The following is a 25326-nucleotide window of genomic DNA, read 5'->3' as shown; positions in this document are numbered from 1 at the left end:
CCGACTTCTGCTTTGAGTCGGGGCCGGTGGGAACCATCCCTGCTGATGGAGTACAGCCAGACCATCAGGGGTCTGGTGTTGGCTCCACAACCCTGAGGGACTGAGGCCAGAGGGTGAGGGAGCGGTGAGGCAAGCTTGCCCAGGGAGCGTGTGGAGCAACCAACCCCAGCTCCACCCACACCCAGAGGCAGCTCCAGGCCGAGCCGCTCGGTGCTGAGGCCTGTGCTTTGTGTGCACCCCTTATGCGTCAGCCTTCCTGAAGGCTGTGCATGGCGGCCATCGCGGCCTTGAGGTCCCAAGACTTAGAGTCACCCAGACAAGACATGGCCTGGTAGAGACCCCGGGGCCCAGGTCAGCAGGACCCTGTCCAGCACATGCCCTGCTGGGTCACTCACTGCAGAGAGGCCCGGGGTGGCAGGTGGGTGGCACTCAAGCATCGCAAGCCCCACTCTGAGGACTCACAGCCTACATGTTCCCTGTCCTCACAAGTAGGCCTCTTTGGGGGGAATTTAGTGAAAGGAGGATCAAGTCATCTGCCCTGGGGGACCCTCCAAGTGTGGAAGCCTGGTACTGGGGTACCTGCAGCTGCCGTTGGCGGGGCCACCAGGGCATGGTCTTGTAGGGCTGTGGCCTGGCAGGGAGAGGCCTCTTGTTTGCTTTTCCCAGCCCTGCGCTTGCCATGCCGCTTGTACCTGCCTGTTTGCCCAGGGATTTGCCCTCCTGGAAGAGGGGCAAGGTGGGACTGTGCCAGGGTGACAGGCAGGTGGCTTCTGGGCTCCCAGCTTTTCCCACAGGACTCACACTGCCTGTGAGCAAGACGCTGGCCTCACCCACACAGAGCATGTGACCTTACAGTGCCCGGGCCTGGCATGCCTGGCGTGCCAAGGCAGCAGTGGCTGCAGCAGCAGGACTGTCGGCAAGGGGCAGGAGAGGCCCCCCAAGAGCCCTGGTGGCTGGGGCACTGGCCCTGGGGTGTGGGGCTGAGGGGCGGTATCAATGGGGCTTTTGTGTGGCGAGGGGCAGAGGCACGCACAGACACATCTGCTCCTTTTCTGGATTTCTTGGAGCAGCCGTAGCTGTCTGCAGGCCCCCACCCTTCCTCCGAGCAGGAGAGCTTGCCCATTCGACCAGTCCCTGCCCTGACCTTCCCTTCCCCCCCTTTCAGATGAATCAGCCCCAGGAGCTTGAACTCCTCCAGCCTCGGGGCCTGCCTAGGAGGCACAAGCCCTGGACCTGATTCCCCTCTGGGTACCCTCCAGAGAGTAATGGCTCCCAGCATCCTCTCTCTGGGCTGCCTGAGCTCATTGCCAATGGCTCCTGGAGGCTGTGGTCCTGGTCCTGGGACCAAGGCGCTGAGAGGCACAGGTTAGGCAACTAGTGGCTGGAGTGATCTGGCATCCCTGGGAAGAGGGAGCCTTGTCTCTCCCACAACTGGGACCCTGGAGGAGGCACATATCAGCGAGGCAGGGAGCCAGGAGCCTCCCTCCCTGCAGGCCAGCCTCACCAAGTGGCTCTGGTCCCGTGAGGACGCGAGTCTCCGGGCATGTGGTCTCGGATTTTTCCACCCTGCTTTGCATGGCGGCTTTTAGCAAGCCCACTGCCGTGGGCTCTGTGCTGCTCAGTACCTGCTGTACAAGCTGTGAGGATGAGCAGGCCGTCACCAAGACACCGCCTGGCGTCCTCCATGGGCAAAGAGCTCTGAGAACCTAGAGCAGCTGGGAGGGCATCTTCACTCTCAGGTGGGCATAGCTGCAGGAGGTTGCCTGGACCCTGGCTGCTGGCTCCTGGGGAACTCTGCCTGCCAGGTGCTGGAGGTGAGGAGGCAGCCTGGCTGGTGAGGGTAGCCTCGGGCTGCTGGCCGTGGGAAGCACAGGTAGCCCCATCACGCCTTCTCAGCTGGGAGCAGGACCAATGGGGACGAAGAGAAGTACTGGTCTCCTGGGCTTTGTCACGTAAGCTGCTGTGACTGCCAGGCCCTGCTCTGCACCTCCTCCTGCTGCTTCAGGGGTGGGGTAGAGCCTGAGCGCAGCCCCTTCACCCCTGCTCCTCCAGCTGCCATAGTGGCGTCGGCCGGAGCCCGCTCACATGCAGCTCTGTGCCAGCCTGGCCCTTCCTCCTCCCAGAGCGTGGCAGATGGGGCAGGTGCTCTTGCAGTCCCGTCTTAACAGGTTAAGGAAGTCCCATCGTGCTGAGCCCTCAGCCGCACCGCTCGGTGGTTCTTTATCCCTTTTGTCCAGGAATCGGGGCTCAAAGAGGCCACGACTTGCCCACACCTGTTCAGTAGCCTGGCCCAGTTTCCAGCCTGGATCCTGTGACGCCAAGCCCCACGCATTTCCCTCTCTGCCCCTGCAGCCGACAGAAGTGCTAATAAATAAGCACATTAATACATAATTAATCCCACCCCCCTCCCTCCGGCCCTTTCCCCCGGAGGCGCTGGGAGCCCTCCCCAGACGTGATCTCATGCGTCCAGCAAAGGCCCCAGAAGGGCTGAGAGGAGGCTCTGAGCAGTGAGCAGGCAACAGTGGAAGGGCCGGGCACAGAGGGGCCTCAGGACTAGAAATTGCCCCCCCCCTCCCCGCGCATGGCTACTGGCCCTGCCGCTGCCTCAGGGCTGGGGGATGCTGGGATGCCGCTCCCACCCTGCCTGCAGTCTCCCGTTGGGCAGGTGTGAGCGGGAGGAGCTGGGCCCCCATGTGGTCCGGGAGAGGCTCCCTCCGGTCAGGGGGAGTGTGTGGCTAGGGCTTCTCTTAGTGCCTTCCTTCCAAGAGGCCTCCCTCTGACTCGCTCTCCTGACGTTCCTCAGAGGTTGGCAGAGAGCAGATCGGGGTCACGGGAGGGAAGTGGACCCATTACCAGGTCGGCTTGCTTGAGTCTCCCTGTCTCCCTCCCTCCACTGTGGAGACTGAGCCTCACTGATGGGTTAGGTTTTGACCTTCGTTCTGACGGGCTTCCGACACGGGGTCCCCAGCAACCCTGGGCCACGGCCTGTGTGCCTCCCAGAGCCATGGCAGGGTCCAGGGGAAAGCAGGTGGGAGGGCCGCAGCACTGCAGAGCTCTGCACCTTCCTCATGACCGTGGACCGCGTCCCTGAGCCACAGGCTGCAGGGCCTTGGAAATGGAGAAGGATGGGGCGAATCCTGGGACAGTGGCAACCGCCCATCTTCCAGGTGAAGACCCCAGGCCCCTAGCGGGGACCTCATTTCCCTGGGGCTTCACTCTCGCAGGCAGGCCAGAGCCAGCTCAGCCCAAGCTGCAGACCCTGCCACCGGGAGAGGGCTCCCGCCCCTGGCTGCATCCTGAGTGTTCCTCTCCTCACAACAAAAGTCACACTTGCTCAGGTCCACAGGGAGCGGGCGGGGGGGAGCTTATCAGTGTGGGCCAGCCCCACAGCAGCAGGTCCTGCTCGTGGTGTCTTTGCAGAAAAGTCGCCAGCACCCCCTTCCCACCACAGCTGCCTCATCAGTCAAGTAGATGGCACATTTCCTCCTGCCGCGCCCACAGCACGACCGTTGGGCAACAGTGAAGTTCAGGCTCAGTTGCTGCTGCACGGGGCAATTCAGGATCTGGCTTTGGAAGCTGGGCATGAGGCAGCCTGGTGTGGCAAGAGCCAGGGCCTAGAGTCAGGGCCCTGGGCTCTGGGCTCAGCGCCACACAGGCTGCTGCTCCATGTCTCCTGTCTCTGTCCCTTTGCACCATCCTCAAAAATGGCTTCTCCTCCAGGCAGCAGGGACTTAGTGACTCCTGCCACCTGCCAGGCCTTTTGCTGGGTGTTGGGTCCCTGCCTGGGAGAGCCAGGCCTGGTGAGGGCAACCAGAGAGTAAAGAAGAGGGTGTTAGTGCACAGTGATGAGAATTAAATAAGACAGAGTCCTGGGACAGGGAAGGACCGGGCTCCCTGAGATGAGCGGCAGGTCTGAGGAGGGAGGGGACATTTGAGCTAGGAACTGAGTGAGTCAGAGGAAGGCCAGCCACGCAGAGATCTGAGTGTGGGGGTGGGGTGAGCTATGTCCAGGCAGGAGGAGGCGTGAGGGCAGAGGTGTCAAGACAGGATGCACTTGGCCTGTTGAGGGTGAGCAAGAAGGCCAGTGGGCCTGAGAGGGAAATGAGCCAGGGCAGTGTGGGGAGAGAGGAAGGCAGGCAGAGGCCAGGTCCTGCAGGGCAGGCAGCCAGCATAAGAGTGGTGGGCATTGTGGAAGGACTGGAAATGGTGGGTGGGTTGATGGATAGACAGATGGAAGGGAGGGAAGAGGGGTGGGTAGATGGGTAGATGCCTGGATAGGTAGTTGGATGGTAGTTGGATAGGGAGAGGGGAGAATGGATGGGAAGAATATGTACGGAAGGAAGGGAGGGGTGGGGGGAGAGGGGAGAGAAAGATGCAAGGCTAACATGAAGCAAATATCCCCTCGCCACCCCCCTTCCTGCATGGGTTTGTTTGAGCTCTGGGATCACCTCACCTCCCATGGGGTCCTGTTGGTGGTCAGGGCTGGGTGGCAGGAAGAGTGACGAGTTGGATGTTCAGGGGAATTACTTCCAGTTCCAGGCATGTGCTCACCCCGAATGGGTGCCCGGCAGTCTGACAGGTTGGACTGCCTGTGCACGGGCTTGCTTAAGGTCAGGACTGAGCTGGACTGAGCCGTTTAGGGGAGCACGTTGAGTTATGGGGAGGACGGGCAGCCCCAGGCCCCCATTCTCAAGGTGCTCCTCTGAGATCGGGTGCCCTCCTGCCTGCCTGTGCAGTCTCACAAGCCAGGAAGCCAGGGTCGCCCTGGACAGTGCCCTCACCCACGGACTTCCACCTGCCAAGTCTCAGTCTGGGCCACATGCTTCTCTCCACCCTGACACCCGTGCCACCCATGGTTCCCCAAGCCCAGATCCAGGACCTGGCCCCTCGCCCCCCATCCAAGCTGTGATGGGACTGCCCCCTCCCAAGTATACATCGTGGGGTGCATCATCATGTGTGATGAGTGACTTCCAGCTGCCTTGCTTTCTGGGCTGTGAACTCTGGGCCCCTCGTTGGCTTTTATTTATTGCCATCTTCCTATGGCACTCAGTAGGAGCCATTATTATTGGATGGATGGATGGGTGGAGAACAGCTGTGTGCCTGAATTTAATTTTAACCGTACTGCACCTGTGGTCGCACTAACCAGGGCCCGCCCCCAGAGCAGTCTCCTGCCTTTTCTCCTTGAAGAGCCTGTTCCGGAAGAGGCCATGTCCCCTCTGTGGCTGTCTCCCCCCGCCCCCATTTGCAGGCAGCATGGAAACAAATCTTGGCCACCTGTGAATGTTGGGACCTCACCTGCCGGGTCTGGAGACCACTTCCTGTCCTGTGCTCCTAGGTCAGCCATGCCGAGGGTTTGAGGCCCGAGCCTGCCTGTGAGCCCTCAGGGAGGAGCTAGCTCAGAGGCACGCCAACGAATAAACGCATGCAGCAACCGCTAACCGTTGTCACGGGGCCCCTGTCAAAGTAGACTGTGTCCCAGGAGGCTTCCAGGGTGATGATGAGTTTGGAAACCAGGTCAAACCGAGAATCGTGGAGGAACCATGGGACTGGGAAGGTAGGGGAGGTGGGACTTGGGGTCACCTGGCTTTGGAGCTTGCAGCCCTGAACCGGGTTTCCGAGGGAGCCTGATGCTGGAAGCTGCCTCGAGTGTATGGACAACAGCCGAGCTGAAGCTGGCCGGCGGCCTTGAGTGCGCGCCCCTTCCCTGCCTCTTGGGCTGGCCAAGGCTTTGCTCTCCAGGGGCCCGGTGCCCTCAGGGCTTTGCATGTGAAGACGGTGGGAAGCTCAGACCTGTCTCCTTCCGTGTTGGGTTTTCCATGCAGGTCGAGGACCGTGCCCAACCACGGGCACTGTCGTGTCACGTGGGTGCTCTGGTCAGCCAGGCTCTGTCAGAAACAGGCGGGAGGAGGGGGGCACCTAGGAGGCCTCGCAGCCCACGATTCTAGGTCACCTCCTGCAGCATCCAGAGACAGGAGTGGTATTTATAGCATCCAGCGGCCACCGGGGGTGGAGAAGTCAGCACGAGCTCTGACGCAGGCTGACCCCCCAGATCCCCCAGCGCCTGCTGCCTCCTTCACCCCCACCCCAGCCCCCACCCCGGAGCCTCCCTGAGATGAGCAAGGAAGGCCTGGGCCCGCCGAGGAAGCAGGCTTTGTCAGATTGTCACCCGAACCCCGGAGGAGGCGAGGTGCCACTTGGGCGCAGCAGGAGCCCCAGCCTCCGCCAGGCTCGCCAGGACTTTGTCTGGCTGACAGCCCCAGGTGGGCATCCCATTAGCACTCAGCGCCTGCCCTGCTGCTCCTGCTCCGGAGGCTGCCGTCAGCTCCTTTGTTGAAAGTTCCGTCCCCTGGAGTTCCCAACAGCCGCACTGACCACCATCAGGCCCACGGGGGTCAGCGAGAGGCCCGCCCCAGCCCACGACCACCAGTGGAGGGGCCGAGGGCACTGGCCCCGGCTGACTGCAGCGAGGCCCTGCCAAACGCCTGTTACTTCCCTGCTGTGTCCTTGCTAAGTGGTGGCGGAGAGCCACCCGGGCTGCAAGGCTGCTGTCCCCGCCTGTGGTCACCAGGGCTGTGCAGAGCATGCGGCCGCCCCAGCTCCGCCTCCTGCCACACCCAAGGAGCGGGTCTGAAAGCAGGGGACACAGGAGGAGGAGTGTGACAAGGCCGGGGCCCTAGGCTCCTGAGGGCCAGTCCTCCGGGCAGGAACGCGATGCCAGACTCTAGAGTCCAAGGCCGAGCGGGCGGGGCCCTGCCCTTGCCTGGCATCCAGAGCCCAGTGGGACTGTGGGGCCTGCTCAGGTGTGGACAAGCAGGAGGCCCATGTCCTCTGCGTGGCTCTCTCTCCCACCATTTCCAGTCACCCACAGCCCATCCCCCAGAGGCCAGGAGAGGAGCAGCGGGAGGCCAGAGTTTTCTCCTTGGGCAGCTGCAGTGTAACATAAAAGGCAAGGCCCCAGAAACCTGTGGGGAAGTGGGCCGCGGACTGACCCGAGCCGTCACCGGTGACGGGGCCAGGGCTTCAGGCCAGCTGGGGGACAGTGTGGAGAGGGCCCCTGAGGCCCCACCTGGAGACGCACCTGGAGCAGGCAGGGACACGGAGGTGGGGATGCGGAGCGTGTGCCAGGCTGGACGTCGGGAGCTGGGTGCACAGGGCTTCGCAGCCGGGGACTGCAGGTCTCAAAGGACGCGGAAGGGCCATCACGTGCTTTTGCAAAGGGGACTGCGGGTACTTCAGTGGAAACTGTGTGTGCAGGTGGCCAGTGCCACCCAGCTCCTCTTCTGTGCCGGAGCCTGCTCCCAGCACAGCGTGACTGCCAGCTCACTTGGTCCTCACAGCCGGTCCTGAGGAGGCGCTGCTGTCATCGTCATCATCATCGTCGTCACTATTCCCGTCTTACAGACAAGGAGACCGTAGTCCATTTGTGCTGAAAGGAGGCAGCCCCTGCATGTTGCTGTGAAGGTCATGGCCAAGTGGACGTCTGAGTAAATAAAGGCACTGGGACCAAGCCAAGTCCAGCTCTGTCCTCTGTCCTGCAGCAGAGGGCTTCCCGAGCCCCCTTGCCTTGTTGGAGACCCTGTTGTCATGTGTGCCTCAGGCAGCTTTGTCACCCCCGGGAGAGGCGGGTGGTCTGAGGACAGAGAAGTCGGTCACCATCCCTGGTCTCTGAGCCCCTGGGTCAGCAGCCTCCCTTCCCGTGTGATGGTCCCACAAGGTCGGGCAACCGTGGGAAGCCCCACGGCGGTTTCCTGAGAGCTCTGCAGTGGGACCCGGACGTCGTAGAGCACAGAGACTGCTCAGCTCCAACACAGTGTGACCAGCACAGAGACTGCTCAGCTCCAACACAGTGTGACCAGGAAGGAGACTGCTCAGCCCAACACAGTGTGACCAGGACAGAGACTCTCAGCCCAACACAGTGTGACCAGGACAGAGACTGCTCAGCTCCAACACAGTGTGACCAGGAGAGACGGCTCAGCCCAACACAGTGTGACCAGGACAGAGACTGCTCAGCCCAACACAGTGTGACCAGGAGAGACTGCTCAGCCCAACACAGTGTGACCAGGACAGACTGCTCAGCCCAACACAGTGTGACCAGGAACTTCCACACATGAAGCAGCCGAGAGCTGTTCTGCTGATGTGGCCTACAAGTGCCAGAACCCTGCCTGCCGGGGCCACCCCTCCACCGGGGCCCCTGAGGGTGGCTGGCAACCCGCTTTGTAGAGGAAGAGGACTGGGCCCCGGCTGAGTGCCACTGTGGCGATGGATGCCACCGCTAGCTCCGTGCCCTGTTGGGTAGGGGGGTGTCGGTCATTCCTGCCACACACTGGGGTTCTGCAGACCTCCCCCGGGACAGAGCTCGCGTTACCAAGTCACTCGATCCCCGCCCGCGTCCCCGATGCCCTGGGAATGGTTGAAGTGAAACCCAATAGCCTGAGCGGCTGGCCTGTGCCCTAGATGACCGTGCCACCCAGAGAGGGACCACACAGCCCTTGAGCGGCATGTGCCCGAGCAGGGCAGGCCCCCGGCCTGAGCAGGCACGGCAGGACCTGGCGGCTCCGGGTATGCTGGGCACAGGGAGGGGGGCTCCCAGAGGGGAGGTGTCAGGCTCCTCATGCCCACTTAGCATCTCATTCACGGCCTCATTAGGGGCCCTAATGAACTGGGAGGCGCTAATTCCTCTCCGAGGTGTTGCCAGCGCCCGGGACTGATTCTCCTCTGGAGAAAGCTGTGCTCCTCGGAGCTCCTGGGGATGCCCTGGGGGCCATGGGGGGGGGGTGCGCTCCCAGCAGGGGGCCCTGGGCCGGGGGAGGCCCTCGGGGGCTGGGCAGGTGGCTTGGACAGGGCACCTCTGCACCCAGAGCATCTTGGATGTGGGAAGGGTCTACAGGGCGGGCCGGGGGTCAGCACTTGTCCCTGCAGGCCTCTGGTTGTTTTGGAGCCGCACGGCCATGGCCCTGAGGCCCGCGCTGTCCTGCGGGTCTTGCTGCCCATCTCACTGGCTTGTCGGTAAAAAGCGGTGCCCCCGAAGCCTCGTGTGTCAGGGGAGCTCCTCCAAGAGTCCTCTGTCCCTGGCCAAGAAGGGAGACCGGGCGAGGGTGGGCACAGGTGTGGGTCAGCCAGGTCACGGGGGGAAGAGCATGGGGCCGTTCTGGCTGGGGGCGCTGGACGTGGCTGCAGGGGCTTGCTAAGCGAGGAGAAGGGTGCGATGATTAATCCCGCAAGAGGAATGCAGCTGCTGCCTTCTGCCAGCCAGGCGCTGGGATGTCGTTGTTGACTCCCTGCGACGTGAATGCTCTCCTTGTTCCTTGGCACCGATGAGGACACTGAAGCTCAGAGAAATGTTGGTCACAGACAACCAGAAGCGATGGAACCCAGGGCTGGAGGGAGCGCGGCAGCTGGGTCGGGGCGGGGGGGGCCGGGGAGCAGCACCACCCTCTAGGCCTCTGCGTCTCCCAAGGGAGAGGGGGATGAAGACACCGAGGTGCAGGAGGAGCGTGAGACAACCACAGGGGCGAATGGAAAGGATCGCAGCCGGCGATGCGTGTCTGCGTGCCGCCCGCCTGTGCTGTCCCCACAGACAGGCAGGAGGACCCGGTGTGGAGGAAAGTAGGCCTGAGCCACCCGTGCCCATCCCAGACCCCAGCACAGCCCGCCCCTCTGGGCCGCTCCAGGCCACCTCTGGTCACCGCCTGTCCTGGTTTTAGGAGAATAAACAGTCTCCAAGGAAGAACTCACAAAGAACTTTGCCTGGACAGAGCCTGGGGACTCCTGTGCCATGGAGAAGTCGGAGGCCAAGACTGAGTGAGCCCTGGCATAGCCCCAGCCGCAGCCTCTCCCAGGAGAGGGGGCCCAGCCTGGCTGCCAAGGAGGGGTCCTGCTGCCCTCCAGGGTCCCCCCCCACCTCGTCCCCCAGCGGCCAGTGTCCCCCCCAGAACAACTGGCAGGAAACCCAAGGCTTCACTTGATTCCCAGGGAGTCGGCTGGTGGCAGTGGCAGGGCCAGTGGCAGATGGCAAATTCTGTTCCTTGTAGAGGCGTGGAGAATAATTAGCGTGAGAAACCACGGGCTCAGCCTCGCTGATAAATGGAGCCCTGGTGGAGGCTTGTGGGGAGGGGCTGCGAGCCTGAGCTCTAGGGCCCTGGCTCTGCCGCTTGCCCGCTCAGTGACAGTGGCCGAGTTCCCTGCCCTCTCAGCCTTAGTTTCCTCGTCCATAAAATGGGGACAAGAAAAGCATTTGCTAGACAGTGTTGTCAAAAGGGTTGCACTATAGAAGGATGTCTCCGTGGGCCTGCGATGGTACTCAGCATGTGGTAAGTGTTGTGTAGTTTTTTAAAAAATGAGCATGATTGAGTAGCTGGTGGGACTGTTTGTGGGGACTTAGCCACCAGTACCCGGGCTTCTGGGACTCCGTGCCGGGCTCCCAGGTGGCTCCTTTGTGGGCGGGAGTCTCCGGCCAGCAGGGAGAATGTGGCAGGCAGACCTGGCTTCAAAGTCTGGTTACTCACTCACTGGGTTATATAATCTCTCCAGGCCTCGATTTCCCCACCTGGGACATGGGAACAGCCGGACCCACCATACCCACGGGATTGTGGCAAGGACCACTGAGTGGCGGGCATATAGCAAGGGTGTAGGAGGCAGATCCCTGGTCCTTTAAGGCCAGCCTGACCCAGGGGACAGGGAACAAAGGACAGTGGCATCCCTGGCCTGCCCCTGGCCGCTCCAGGGCCTGGGCATGTGAGGACCCAGCTCGCGCTGAAATCCTGCCCCGGCCCTGGGCAGGCTCAGCTCTGCCGTCTGCTCTGGCACAGCTGCTATGCGAAAAGCAACAGCCCTCACTTGGGTGGCACACAGCCGGGCACAGGCTGGTGGCACACGCGGCCCCCAGCCCACGTGTGCTTTCTCTGTCACCTTCCTCCCTCTGGTGCCTTCCGAGGCCAGCCCCGCGGCCTCCCCCAGGGAGCTGCAGAGCTGGGAAAGAGAAGGGGCGCTCACGGTAGAGCAGGCAGGCGTCTGTGTGCGTGGAGGCCAGGAGCCCGGCTTCAGAGGCTGCCCGGAGCTGTGGCCTGGTCGCCGGGTGCTTGGCGAAAACGTTTCACCTCTCAGCCTCTCGCGTGATGCCACACAGTGTTTCTAGCCGTGTGTCCTCTGTCTGTCCCGTGGGCTCAGTTTTCCTCATGTGAACAGTGGGGCCAGTGCCGTCCCCTGTGAGGGTGCGATTGTGATTCTGAGGACCCAGAGAGCTCTTTGCGGTGCCCAGGGCCCTGCCTTCTGGGGGCAGGAAAGTCGCTCCGTGAGGGGAGTGCGCGGCCAGCTCGTGGGTTTCAAGACAGGCATTTCGCTGAATCCCACACCTGGGAAGGGGCGTGCAGAGGTTAAGGCGTGGGCTCTGGAACTAGGCTGCGCGGTCCTGGCCCGGCTGCTTCTCCTGCCTGTGGAGTAACAGCAGCTGCTCCCTCCCAGGGGTGTTTGGACGATTAAGTGAGTTTATGTTTGCAAGTGGCTGACACGAGTGTTAGAAGGGAAACAACCCAGGCCCCAGCCTACAGGTGCACGGGGCTCCTCTCCCAGGTGGCTCCTTTGTGGACAGGAGTCTCCGGCCAGCAGGGAGAATGTGGCAGGCAGACCTGGCTTCAAAGTCGGTTACTCACTTACTGAGTTGTATAATCTCTCCAGGCCTCGATTTCCCCACCTGGGACATGGGAACAGCCGGACCCACCATACCCACGGGATTGTGCCAAGGACCACTGAGTGGCCTCTGCAGTTATTCCAAGTGATCCTGGTTTCCACATCTATCCCCTCCCTCTGCCCTCTCGTTTAGGCCTCAGACGGCAGCGCAGAGAGGTTAAGCAGTGACCACAGTCGCACAGCTGCCAAGTGAAGGGGCTGGAATTGAACCAAAGCCTGTGTGTGCACCTGGCTGGAGTCAGTACCCGGTTAGGCAAGGTGGTGAGCTGTGTGGGTGAGCCCATCCCCGCTGGGGTGGAGCCTATGCCCTGGGCAGCCTGCGGGGGGCCTAGCCTCGCTGTGGTCATTTGCCCCGCTCAGACAACCCCCCGCAGCCTGGGCCGGCCCCAGAGCCGACACAGACACTCCCAGAATTGGGCAGGCCAAGAGGGCAGAGCAGGTGCCCCTGGGCTGTCTGGGAGCACCTTCCGACTTCAGGGCACTCTTGTGGGAACCCCGAGAGCATTGAGGAAGGGAGAGTCCTGGGTTCTCCCCTCAGGACACCAAGGCTGACAACGCCCGGCAGAACTACAACAGCCCTTCCAGCCCCGCCAGTTTCCCCTCTCCCCTTGGCCGCCAGGAAGCAACTGTGAGTGCCTTGATGACTCTCACACATGCAACTGGCTCATTCCCCAGCCTTCTCTTTCCATTCACCGGAGCCTGGAGGGACCACGCCTTTCTGTCCTGCCCTTGATCTGGGGCTGGGCTCCATCTTCAGCCTCAGCAGGGGAGGGCAGAAGGGGGACTCAGGAAGGTAGCCTTTGGCTGTGAACCTCCTGTCCTTAGTCACACTGGCTGCAGAGTGCCCGGGACTCCACCTGCCTGCAGGCTTAAGAGCAGCCAGTGGGACCGCAAGTGGTTGACGCCTCCCCACAGGTTTTTCTCCAGCAGGGAGCTCGTGTGGAGTTGCCGGCTTCTGTGAGGGTTATGCGTCTTCCCGAGCACGAGAAGGAATCTGCCCTGGCTCCCTGCTGACCTCGGTGTCCCCAGGAAGTAGGCCGGCTTGGGGACTGCGGGGCTTTCTGTCCAGTACCGGGTGATGACAACACAGGGAGGGACGTGCTGAGAGGAGCTGGGAGCCACTTTCCTCACGAGGACAATGGGACTGGCTTGAGACCCCTTCTAAGTCACTGTAGGACAGCATGACCAGGGCCACATCGGGGTAGGGGTCCAGGGGACCAGCAGGTGTGGGCTCTGGATGGTGGCGGAGTGATCGGTCCTGCTTGCCATTTGGTCTGCAAAGAGCATCAGGGCCTGAGCCTTCCTCTGAGCCTTGGTCTCCGCTTGGGTAGCAGTGGTGAGGCTGGAAGGGGGCACACCTGCTGTGCACTCGCTGAGGGACCGGCGCTGCTCTAAGTGCAGGACCCCTGACCCTCGTGGGAACTCTGCTCGTCCCCCTCTCAGAAGCGAGGAAGAGAAGTCCGGCGGCTTTTCCAAGTTCACATAGCCACATAGCTGGGAAGCGACAGAGCCACAATGCTGGCCTTGAAGTCTGGTTTTAGACATGGACTTTTCCCCATCCCCTGCTCTCCCCGTGGTATGAGTGACACTGTCACCTGTGTTACCTCTGCAGGGACTGAAAGTGATGAGTCCAGGACTAGGACCTAAGAGGTGCTCAACTGGCGTCAGGCATGTCCCTGTGACCCCAAGCTGGCTGTCATCTCCTCCTTCAGGCTCAACCCCCAGCCCGGCCCTGGGCCCTGGTGTCTGAGACCACGTTTGGCCAGGGGGCAGATCTGATGGGCCAAGCACATCATCCTGTCTCCGGTGGGCACTCAGGGGCCGTGACCCCTCTGCAGGCGGGCAGGGAGCCCTTTGCTCCCATCAGCCCCAGCCCAAACTCTGGAGGTGTCCACAGGGTTGCTCTAGCATTCCTCCCTCCCTGACCCATGGAGCCCCAGTGGGGACCCCTACTGCTGAACCCGCCCCCAAGGCCAGGCCCACTGGGGACCGACCTTAGGATGAGGGCAAAGCAGATTGCCCAGTCCGGGCTTAAAATCGCTCCCTGCAGCCCTTGCTGGTCAGCAGAGCCACCATGAGCCCCAGAGTGCCTGCCAGGGCCACGCCCTATCATGGATCGCGTCAGAGGGGTCCTCAGAAGTCACTGGGCTCTGCTACTCCAGCAGACACTTAGGGGTATGCCAGGACCTTGCAGAGCCCTCCTGGCCTCAGGAGGTGGCGCTGTCCCCACTTTACAGGTGAACACAGTGGAACCTCATGGAAGGGGGCCATGGCTCCCCACGGGGAGCCTCGCCTGGCAGGCAAGAAGGAAGGGTATTTCCCCAGGAGGTAGGGGTGGGTGCTAAGGAGAAGAGGGTGCTCCCACCTGGGCCCTTAGGACGGGGACAGGCATTGTGCTGAGCAGGCTGGGCCGCTGCTCAGGTGGGGATGAAAAGATGGTTTGGGTAGGGTGGAGGGACCGGAGCCCAGCCCTGCACCTAGTGCTGGAGGGACATGAAGATGACCCTTGGCCCCCCGCCCCAGGACTGCCGTTGAGCTGGGGCAGGGATCCCTTAACTGTGAGACAATGGACCAGGGACCTGCTGCAGACAGATCTTGTCCCCCAAGAGGAGTGTCATGGGTGGGGGCCATACCAGGAGGGCTTCAGAGAGGAAGTGACTTTAGTCTGGGCTAGAAAGAGGAGTAGGATTCTGCCTGGCAGAGGAACTGGGGTGACCAAAGCATGGACCCTACCCGTGAAGTATTTTTAGGAAGCAAGTTTCGGGGTGGGGAGGGTTGGAAGAGGAGGGTGGGCAGAGTGTGAGAAGGGGCTGGAGGGACTCCCCAGCCGGAAGGGACCAGCCTGCCCAGGGCCAGCTCCGTCCTGTGCTCTGTTGTCCCTGCATTCCTGAGGGTTGGGGCAGGTCTTCTGCTGGGAGCCAGTGTGGATTCGGAGAAGGCGAGGCAGGGGCCCAGGAGTCACAGCCTGGTGGTGGAAGAGGCCCTCCTCACCTTACTGTGCAGGCCACAGGGAGCCTGCGAGGACTTGTAAAATAGGGGGCAGATGTGCATTTAAAAAAATAATTTTTAAAAAAGGGCTTTGCATTTTTAGAAAGAGGAACTCCCAGAATGGTTACTACTTAACCCGGAGGCCTGAATCACCAGCAGGGAAACTGGGCCCTGTGGGTGGGGAAGGAAGAGGCCCCTGGAGCCCTTGCATCATTGCCGCCATTCGAGGGGCTCCTGACGCCCTGGTCACACCCGCCTGGCCTCGGGACCCAGCCAGAGGCTGCACCCCCTGCTGGAGAGGGTGCGGGGCCTATCCTAGAGGTCCCACTGGCCTGGGGTTGCTGAGGGCACCGACTCCATGCCCGAGGCGGGGACAGCAAGAGGAGTTGCTTTGTGGCAACTCAGGCCAGGAAGCAGCCGCTGCCCTCCCCATCCCGGCCCCCAGACGTTTCCTCCAGATGAACTCACATCCCCAGCAGGCAGGCGAACAGGCCCCCATTGTGATGGGCTGGGGTCCCGAGAGAAAGGATGCCTTTCAGGCCCTTAAAAATAGCAGCCCCGAGATTTACGGATGTGCAGGGAGAGTGGCCTGGCCCATCCCCCCGAGCTGCATGCAGCCGGGCCCTGCTGCCTGCGTCCCAGACCATGACCCGTTGGTGACCTGCTGGAGGGTCCACTAACTGGTGGTGGGAGGGGCCAGCAGGGGGTTCACACGCACTCCCCTCCCTGGCCAAGATGGGGTCTGGCATTCGTCCAGAGGTCTCCCCTCTTGTGAGCTTCACCAGAACGTGGGACGCGAGAGTAATCCCATTTTACAGATGGGGAAACTGAGGCACAACACATGAGTCACTCAGCAGGTAGGTGCTGGAGTCTGGGTTTGAAGCCAGGCAGCCTGCCTCCTGGGCCTGGGCTCCCTGCCCCTGTGCCTAGACGCCTGCTGTGGGGGCGGGCCCCAGCACCCACCCTGGTCCCCAGGCCTGGAGTAGGGTGCCTGGCGTGCTCACATGGCACTCAGATGGGACCTGGTGTTGGCTGCAGGCTGGCCGCCTAGAGCCTGATCACATCGCTGCAGTGGCTTGCCAGTCCAGCCTCCTCTGCAGGAGCCCGATGGCAGCTGGGCGCCCTTCTCCCAGCCTGAAGTCAGACTGTGGGTGGTGAAGTATCCGGTTCCAGGTTCCTCCACCACGTGAAGGCTGGGGCGTCCGAGCGGCCCCCCAGCATGACTGGGGAGGACCATCCCAGGCAACTGAAAGCGCAGGACAGGTGGCAGCTCCCGCCAAGCCAGCCCCTCCCCTCCCCAGCCCCGCCTGGCTGGGGCAGGGCAGGGAGTCACTACACCTGCTGGGGCCACGCGGGTCTCTCCAGCTCCACACATTTCCTTCTGCGAGGGGGCTCCGGGCAGCCCCACCCCACGTTCCACCCAATGCTCCCTGAGCCACCTGGTGCAGGGGGCGGCGGCAGCAACACCAGTGGCCGGCAGCTCTGTGTCGCCCGGCCCCGCTGGCCCCCGCCCGCTGGTCCCCGCCCACGCCGGGATTTCTGTTCTGTCTGCCGCTGCCGATGCCCCAGCCCCTGCAGTCAGCAGACCCTGTAGTCCCCGGCCACCCCACCACTGAGGCTCCTTCTCTCTCCATCCTCCTGGCTTCCCAGAATCCTGGCTCCGACTCCTCCTCGGAGAGAGAGGGGGATGATGTCACTTCCTGAGGCGGGGGGAGGAGTAGGCACGACCCCGCAGCCAGCCCGCCAGCCCGCCCGCCGGCCGCCGCCGCTCACCCGCCACGGGAGCAGCCCTGGCAGTGCTGGATGGAGTGGCTGCACCGGGGCCAGGGAGAGGGAGACGGACCGGGCTGGACATGCTGGCCGCCCCGAGGACTGTGCCCGCTGGTGGGGGAAGACTTGGCCGCCTCCTTCCCAAGTGCTGCCGGGCTCTGCGGACACGCGTCTCCCCCGGAGTCATCACCGGGGACGGGAGGACCTGCCGCTCGCCCCTGGACCAGGTGCCCTGTAAGCCTCTGCCCGCTGGGGGGCAGCTGCCCAGCAGCAGGGTGCCCAACCCCCCGCAGCAGGGGTCAGGTGCATGGCTGCCCTCAGCCCCTCCCGGGTATCTCCCAGGAACCCCCTGCGGGCAGTCTTCCTGGGTTTACAGCAGGGCCCCAGTTTCTCCTGGCGCTCCTTTCTGAACCAGCCAGTGGCCAGTTGGAATCCAACTACCTGAGAGTTGGGAACCGGGCAGGGAAGGTTGCTCGGAGCAGGGTGGGCTACCCTGCTGGGCTCACCCACCGCCCTTGCAGCCAGGGGCACACCCCTGCCCCCAGGCTCCACCTGGTCCTTCCCTCCCTAGAGGCAAGGGTGTGGCTTCTGTAGGAAGGCCACGAAAGGAAGTCAGAGAGCAGGCTCACGGGGCTGCGGCAAAGCAGGGGACTGACACCCCCATCCCACTGGCACTTCCTGAGCACCTGCTGTGTGCCGAGGTCCCAGCGTGGTCCTGCCCCACTGTCCCCAAGGCCTTAGCCCCCTTCCCCTCCCACCAGGTCCTGCGGGGCTTCGTGCCGAGGGGTGGCTCCATCTTAGCCTGGGACGCCCCCACCCCATCCCAAAGGACCATGTGCACTGGGCCAGGTCTGCTTGCAGCAAAGCAGTAAGTGGGCTGGGGGCAGGGGCTCACACGGATCCCATGAAGGAAGAAAGAGGGGATGAGCCCAGGTCTTTGATGGAGCTGAGCAGTTACTGCTGGGGCAACCCAGGCAGCGTCAGTCTCGGGGGCCAGGAGAGACCTGGGGGTGAGGCTGGAGCCAGTCTTGTGCTGTCGAGGTCCTTTGTGTTGGTTCTGGGTTGTGGATAGGACAGGAGGCGGGTCCCATCCAGGATTGAATCAGTATTTCCAGTGGCTGGGAGGTCCCTGGGCTATGGGCCATGGACTTGAGGTGAGTGCCAAAGACGTGTGTGCTGCTGGTCACACCTAGGACTGGCCAGAGGCCCAGGAATGCTGGGGCCCTGGGTGCTGTGCCCCTCCCCCACCCCACACAGCTCCAGGGTCCTGTGCTTCCTTCCAGGAGGTGAGCGCCAGGCCCGCTGAGCCTCCCCGAGCCGCCAGCCATGCCCGGGATCGTGGTGTTCCGGCGGCGCTGGTCTGTGGGCAGCGATGACCTGGTCCTGCCAGCCATCTTCCTCTTCCTCTTGCACACCACCTGGTAAGTCTGGGAGGCCGGGCCGAGAGGCCTGGGAGGAAGCTCTGCAGCCATCTGTTCTCCCTGCCTGGGCCCAGTCCTGACCCAGCCCCCAGGAGGTGTCTGCAACTTGGTACCTCTTAGGGCCACACCCAGGTGGAGCCCAGCAACCCCTCCTGGCCACCGCTGCACCTGACCCCAGCACCCAGGGAGTTGCTGCTGCTGCCTCCACGCACTGGTGGCTGGGTTCCCAGCTCTCGCCCCCTGTCCCGAGTCTTTCACTGGTTGCTCGTGCCCTGGAGGCATTTGAGGCCGGGGGGGGGGGGGGGGGACACGGTGGTCTTAGGAGGAGGCCCGCCTGCCGGGCTCAGTGCAAGAAGCGGAGGCCACCAGGCCTCACTTGCTGGTCTCTCCGCAGGTTTGTAATCCTGTCCGTGGTGCTCTTCGGCTTGGTCTACAACCCGCACGAGGCCTGCTCCCTGAACCTGGTGGACCACGGCCGCGGCTACCTGGGCATCCTGCTGAGCTGCATGATCGCTGAGATGGCCATCATCTGGCTGAGCATGCGTGGGGGCATCCTCTACACAGAGCCCCGCGACTCCATGCAGTACGTGCTCTACGTGCGCCTGGGTAAGGGCCACCCGCCTCGGGTGGGGGGCTGCGCCAGACCCCGGCCTGCACCCTGCTCCTCTGCTCACTGCTGTGCTGTGAGTGCTGTGGGCCGGGCTCTGTGCTGGCAGCAGGTACAGCAGGCAGCTGAGACTCTGAGATGCTGGGGTTGACATTCCGAATATGGCCGGCTCCAGGCCACTGTTGCTTGTAAATAAAGTTTTATTGGAACACACCCATTCGTTTATGTAGGAGGGTACTACAGAAAGTTCATGGCAAATGGAATTAAAGTTGTTTATTTTTGTGCAAGAAAAAAAAATCCATGCTTAGTTTTTTCATAATATGCAGTTCCCATGAAATTTTTGAAGATCCCACATTGTGTATGACTTTAAAAAAGTTTGTTTTAAGATTATTTATTTAAAGTTAAAGAGTTATTTATTTATTTGAAAGGCAGAGTGACAGAGAGAGGGAGAGACAGAGAGATCTTCCATCTGCAGTTCATTCCGCAAATGGTGGAAGCCAGGAGCCGGGAGCTGCTTCGGGGTCTCCCACATGGGTGGCAGGGACCCAGGCACCTGGGCCATCCCCTGCTGCTGTCCCAGGTACATTAGCACGGAGCTGGATCGGAAGTGGAGCAGCCAGGACTTTCAGTGGGACCATATGGGATGCCGGCATCAGCAGCAGCAGCTTTACCCACTGCAGTGCAAATGCCGGCCTCTCAACATTTCTGAACCAAAATAAACCTATCTTTTAATTCCACTTTCCATGAACTCTTTGAACTCTCCTCGCGTTGTCTCTGGCTGCGGTGGCACAGCGCTGACACAGCTGAGCTGCTCCCGAGACCCAAGGACACCAGGTCCAATTCTTGCTCCATGCCCCTTTCCAGATGGCCAGCTCCTTTTTTGGGTCGCATTTGCTCTGTGACCCTTGCCTTCCTGGGAAGTCGTACAGGGGCCTGGCCCCGCTCCCCTCAGGACAAGCCTGCGCCCTGTCTCCCTTTCCCAGGAAATGCTTCTGAGTGCTAAGCCAGCCCTGCCCCTGTGTCAGCTCACAGTGAGGAGCCGTCACCAGCTCGTAGATGAGGAAGCCGGGCCCCGTGGGGTTTATTGGCTTTCTCAAGGTCACACAGTGTGCCTCCGAGCTGGGACTTGAACCTGGGCTGGCTGGCTCCAGTGTTTGCGCTCTTGGCTGCCAGTATAGCCAAGACTTTTGAATTTCCTTTTCAGTGCCCACCCCAGAGAAATCAGGAAACTCACCTAAGACGTGTGGGATCTCAGGATGCAAGTGTAAAATCCTGAAATAAGCATAGGGAGACGCCTTTCCCCCGCCCGCCTTCCCAGCCACGTGCTGAAGGAGGCGCGGGGATGTGAAGGGTGTGAGGGACCAGCCAGGGGCTAGTAGGACAGAACGGTGATGGGGCAGCCTGGGACCTGTGTGGCAGAGGGGCAGTGGGGGTCTTATGCTGACCCACCGCCACCGCCTCTGCTGCTGGCCCAGCTGGAGACCCTGTGGCGGGAGGGTCCGGGCCAGGTTGCTGGGCCCTTCCCTGGTGGCAGATGGTGGCCCTCCTTCAGCCAGGGCCTGCTCTCCTCGCAGCCATCCTGGTGATCGAGTTCATCTACGCCATTGTGGGCATCGTCTGGCTCACTCAGTACTACACCTCCTGCAACGACCTCACCGCCAAGAATGTCACCCTTGGTATGTCGGGTGTGACCCACCACAGCCCCAGCCAGCCCTGGGGTGGAGGAGGGGGATCTGTGTAGAGGAGGAGGAGCTTGGGCACTGCCAGGGGGTACCAGCGGGGTCGGGGTGGGGCTGCTTCCTTCCCTCATGGGATTAGAGGCCTCTGGTCCGGGTGGGCAGCGGCAGGCACAGAGCTGCCCAGGGCAGCAGCTGAGGCTCCACACACCTCATTGGAAGGGTGGGCCTTAGGGTCATGGCCACCCAAGAGTTTGGCCATGTACACAGTCAGGGGCTCCTGAGCCTTACGCATGGGGCCTGGGGACAGTGGTGGGTGCTCCTTCCTTCCGAGCCACTGAGCCAAGGAGAGGTCCCCAGCACCTCCACCTGTTGCCCCCAGGGATGGTCGTGTGCAACTGGGTGGTCATCCTGAGCGTCTGCATCACCGTCCTCTGTGTCTTCGACCCTACGGGCCGCACCTTTGTGAAGCTCAGAGCCACCAAGAGGAGGCAGCGCAACCTGCGCACCTACAACCTGCGGTCAGTTGGCTGGATGGGTGGGCAGCCCCGGGGCGGGGCTCTGCTGAGCGGTGGGCAGAGGTGAGTTCCTGTTCTCCACGAGGCTGCCCAGCACTCCCCAGCTGCATGTCAGCTTCATGGGAGCCGTGGCCATTAGTGAAGGGCTGAACCTCTCCCTGCCTCAGTTTCCTTGTCTATGAAGCAGGCATGATACCAGTTCCTGCTTCAGATGTGGACAAGGCATTTTAGAGACTTAAATGAGACAACAGGCTGATACAGTAGCAGCACTAACAGTAACAGTGATAGTACTTGCAGGACACATCCAGAAACCAAGCCAGCAACTCCATGAGAAAGCTGGGGAGCCTGAGGTGCCAAGCAGTTGTGCTACGTGCCTGAGGTTGCGCAGCTAACGCGCGGTGAGGCTGGGGGCTAGCCCAGGCAGTCTGGCCTTAGAACCATTGCTCAAATACCAGGCGAGGCTGCCTCCAGGATTCAAGGGTCGGAGGGGGTTAATCAAGGCGTACGTCCTGGAGGGGGTGAGTTTTGTATGGTGTGTTACAGAAGGGAGAAAGCTGAGCTGTGGCAGAGAAAATGAGAGAGGGCAGCAGACAGGGTCATAATAATGCCCAGGGTGGGTCATAGGAGCTGCTGCAGCTGGAGCCCTGACTCTGTTAGGTCCTGCACCGAGCCCTTCCTGTACTCGGGCCATCTGACGCTCTCGCCAAGCCCCGTGCAGTGGTGAGGCCCATTCTGCAGATGAGGAGCTCCAAGTCCCTTGCCTCGGGTGTGAGGGGAAGGGGAAGGTGGCTGCTGATTCCTGGACTTTCCGTCCAGGCTTAGTATGTGCGTGGAAACGGCCCAGAGCCTCACCCAACGCAGCAGGCAGCCCAGGCCCTCGCCCCGCACTCTCCCTTTTGGCTCCCCTCGGCACTTCCACGTTCTACTTGGCACTGCAGCCAGAGCCACACCCGCGCCTGGTCTGGCCACCTCCCAGCCCACAGTGTCAGGCTTGGAGCCGAGGTCCCTCGCGGCAGTGGGCGCCTCCATGCGACTTTGATCACTGTAGGCATGCGCCCTTGCCTGTGCGGGGTGGCTGCCTTTGTGGCCCAGGCAGACAGTGCCTGCGCAGCTGGGGTTGGTGCTCACTGCGTGGTCATCAGAAAGCTCTCCTGTGGTCACCAGGCCCTGAGAAGCAGGAGGCGTTGGGGCTTATCAGCTCTCCCACCTGCTGTGGGTTCTCCAGCCGTCATGGAGGGCTTGGGGTCTGGTTGAATCTGACCGCCTCGCAGACTGTTCTCCACGTGCCCTCCCTCCCTGCTCTAAATCCAGCAGTTTTTCTAGAAAGGACATCTGCCAGCCAGTGCCCTGCTGGCCCATGCTCTTGAGTTATTTTGGGGCTTGGAAGTCACAGAGCTGTTTGTGTCCTTGCCCCCTTGTCCTTCCAGTGAGCTCTGTTGGGGTGTGGTGACGGGCGGCAGGGGTGGGGTGGGGTGGGGTGGGGGTGTTACTCCCAGCACTGCTCCCTGGGAGCCTCAGCCTTGGGATTCTGCAGAAGGAGTGTCTGCCTTCCTTTCCCTTCAGGGATCTGCAGGGCTGCTGGATCCCTGGACTTTCCGTCTAGACTCAGTGTGTGCCTGCCTGTCTCCCTTGTCCACAGCCTTATTGATGGCTAGGCTGAACCTGACACCTTCTCGCATGCATTCCTAAGGGCATCTGCCCCCTGGTGTATGTGAAGGGTACTGCAGTAAAGTGTCAGCGCTTCATCGGGCCAGGGGCCCAGCTGTAATGGCCCAGGAGGTAGGATCCTGGTTTAGGATATAAGGCAGCTAAGTCCCTAAGACAGCAGATCCTGGAGACAACAGTCCTCCTGTAGCCTTTCCTAACCTCCTGCTGTAGCCCCAGAAGACCCTGCTACTCGTTGTCTTGTTCCTGGCAGCCACTGCCTCGTGGACCCAGGGTATGAGAGCTGAGAGCCAACCTCAGCCACAGTAGAGGAGCCAAGAGGCTCAGGGAGGGCCTGGCCTGTCACTCCTGATGGGTGTTAAGTGGCTGGATGCCTGCGAGGGCCACCCTCCCCTTCCCCTCCTAACCACCCTGTCAGGCTTTTAAGAGGCCAGCATGTGGCGCGCAGGCCAGATGACCCCTGCCTGCTCGGTGTGCCCCGCATTTCTAACACTGGGCCTCCTGTATTGATGCTGAAAGCACACTGACGTCCGAGCTTCCAGCGTGGGAGGCACCTCTGTGGTGTTCTTTGCCATTGCTCTGCCTTTGGGGGTGCAGACCCTGGATACCGAGGTTCCCCATGGGAAGGGTGAGACCCCTGGGGGCTGGGAGCTGGGGGGCAGCCGTGCAGAAGAGGGGGTGGGAGCCCCTCCTTGCTTCAGTAACAGGTCCAAGGGGTTAGGAAATGCAGCCCTCTTTCAGCCCTGCACACTTCCTGTGAGTTCAGGGGATGTGCGCATCTGACATCCTTCCCAAGAAAAAGCAGGTGTGTCCACCAGGTCTGTTCCAGGGCTTGCAGTGAGACCCTGGAGAGGCCCAGCACCTGCTGACATTCCCCATGCCTCTAGTTTGAGCCTTTGGGCACCTGAGCTGCGGATCGGCCCCAGGGGATGCCAGTGTTCAGTCTTCCAAATGCCGTGGAGTGTGCCACCCCCCACCCCACCCACCAGCCAACAGCTTACCATGTTAGGCCAATAGGAGTCCCCCAGGGACTGCCTCTGCTGGCCAATGGCCAGGTCACTGGCCACCCAGCTTTGGCTGGGTCTGAGCCCTGTTCTCCCCCAGACTGTGGAGGGGGCCTGGGAACAGGCCAGCCTGTTTCCATAACATCTGGGCCCCGGCTCTTCTGGTGTAGCCCTCTGACCTCACACATACCGACTGTCCCCCTTGCAGGCACCGCTTAGAGGAGGGTCAGGCCACCAGCTGGTCGCGCCGGCTCAAAGTGTTCCTGTGCTGCACGCGGACGAAGGACTCCCAGTCAGTAAGTACTGGGAAGTTGCTTCCTTCCACTCACGGCCTGCAATTTGGGGGCCGTTTGTTCCTCTGGCAAAGCTGGGTGGGGCAGAGCTGTGAAGGCTTTGCTCTGACCCCCTCGGGGCTTGCAGTCTAGATTGGGAGAGGAAACCCAGTGACGAAGAAAAGCAGCAACTCAGCAGGGCAGAGCGACCATCAAGTGCACAGCACACAGCCCCTGGGAGCCCTGAGCAGTGGCCAGAGGGGCCATACTTGGCACCGGGGTCAGGATCACTCACTCCTGGGGCAGGCAGCAAAGTGCCCCCCAAGGAAGCCTCTGTGGCTCCTTCCCACCAGGCACCCTGGTGAGCCGAAGACTGAGCACCCATGTGCAAGAACACAGTTCCCCGGTGGGTGGGGAGCACCCCACGAGTCCCTCTGGGGACGTCTCAGGGTTCACTGCCCAAGGCTGGGCCTCAGGCAGGTCATGCAGAGGGCAGGGAGCAATCCCCTGGCACATGGAGGCTGGGCCTGCCAGGACCCGTGGAGGGCACACCCGCCCCTCCAGGCTCACGGGCAGAGCCAGGCCGCTGTTGGAGCCTGCTGAGAGGCAGCACGTCTAGGTGAGGGGGAGGGGAGCCCCACTGGGCAGGGACGGCGCAGGGCCCAGGTCCAGTCCTAAGCACGCTGGGATCAGCCTGTGCTATTGTTATCTCCCCAGGCTCGTCAGCTGGAGCTGAGAAGTAACTGGCTCTGTGCGGCCCCGTTAGGCACTGGAGTCTGACCCTTGGTGTTTCCTCTGACAAGTGTCAGACACTCCAGGCTGGGACGCAGTGAGATAGGACCGGCTCCTGCCCGGACGTCTCCAGACAGATTAGGGAGGCTGCTGCAACTCCAGTGGGCGTGAGGCAGGAAGTCACCGAGCTCCTTGGTCAGCACGGCTGGCCTCGGTTCTTGCCTCCTGCCCCGAGGCCCAGAAACCAGCTGTCCGCAGGCCGAGGACCTGGAGAGAAGCCAGCAGGGCAGCCAGCCCAGTGATCCATACCCCTTCTCAGGTGTATCACGGGGTTGCCGAGCCCCCACAGCCCATGGCAGCTCGGAGAAGGGGTCTGAGACCAGGAGGCTACACAGAGCTCTTAGGGGGCCCTTCCAAGGTCACAGCTGGCAGGTAGAAGCAGCCAGAGACGCCAGAGAAGAGGCATGGCTCACTTGGGCATAGGAGGCAGCACGTGCCATGTGGCCTCTGAGGAGAGGCCCGGGCCAGGGGGGAGGGAAGAGAGGTCAGTGGTGCCCCACATGGCTGTTGCCAGGTCTGCAGGTGCGCTGAGCCCAGCACAGGGCTCTGAGGGTCGCAGCTGCACAGGGCTGCTGGGGTCAGGCCCAGCTGGAACCGCCCAGGTGAGCCTGCCCCTGGGGGGAGTCACACCTGGTCTCTTCCCCTATTCTGTTCCCCCACCCTGGACCTTGTAGGATGCCTACTCGGAAATCGCCTACCTCTTCGCCGAGTTTTTCCGGGACCTCGACATCGTGCCGTCCGACATCATTGCCGGCCTGGTGCTGCTCCGGCAGCGGCAGCGGGCCAAGCGCAACGCCGTGCTGGACGAGGTGCGTGCCCGGCGCTACCCACCTCCCCAGGACTTCTCTGCAGGCCCTGCTGCCGCTGTGGGCCCGACAGGTGCCCCGCTTCCGTCCAGCCCCTTCGTTTCCATGGTCCCTCTGGGGCC

General features: G+C 62.1%; 1 protein-coding gene across 9 annotated transcripts in view; it reads left to right on the top strand.

Moving 5' to 3' along the window:
* DAGLA (diacylglycerol lipase alpha) overlaps positions 1-25326 on the top strand; it is a 59216-nt gene that overhangs the window by 17360 nt on the left and 16530 nt on the right. For 5 of the 9 annotated variants that reach the window (XM_051833227.2, XM_051833228.2, XM_051833221.2 and 2 more), the window contains exons 2-7: positions 17727-17864; positions 18259-18470; positions 20046-20147; positions 20530-20668; positions 23543-23630; positions 25073-25207. In XM_051833227.2, the coding sequence (XP_051689187.1) occupies positions 17770-17864; positions 18259-18470; positions 20046-20147; positions 20530-20668; positions 23543-23630; positions 25073-25207 (771 nt within the window). In that variant the 5' untranslated portion in view covers positions 17727-17769. Of the gene's footprint in view, positions 1-14487; positions 16678-16711; positions 17312-17700; positions 17865-18258; positions 18471-20045; positions 20148-20529; positions 20669-23542; positions 23631-25072; positions 25208-25326 lie in introns of those variants that run through there. The other 4 variants (XM_051833224.2, XM_051833222.2, XM_051833225.2 and 1 more) reach the window with 4 other exon arrangements.

The sequence above is a fragment of the Oryctolagus cuniculus genome, chromosome 1 (genome assembly GCF_964237555.1).
Source record: "Oryctolagus cuniculus chromosome 1, mOryCun1.1, whole genome shotgun sequence".
In the NCBI taxonomy this organism is placed as follows: domain Eukaryota; kingdom Metazoa; phylum Chordata; class Mammalia; order Lagomorpha; family Leporidae; genus Oryctolagus; species Oryctolagus cuniculus.
Note: the sequence above shows the minus strand (reverse complement) of the source record. Positions and strands in the feature narration are given on the sequence as shown.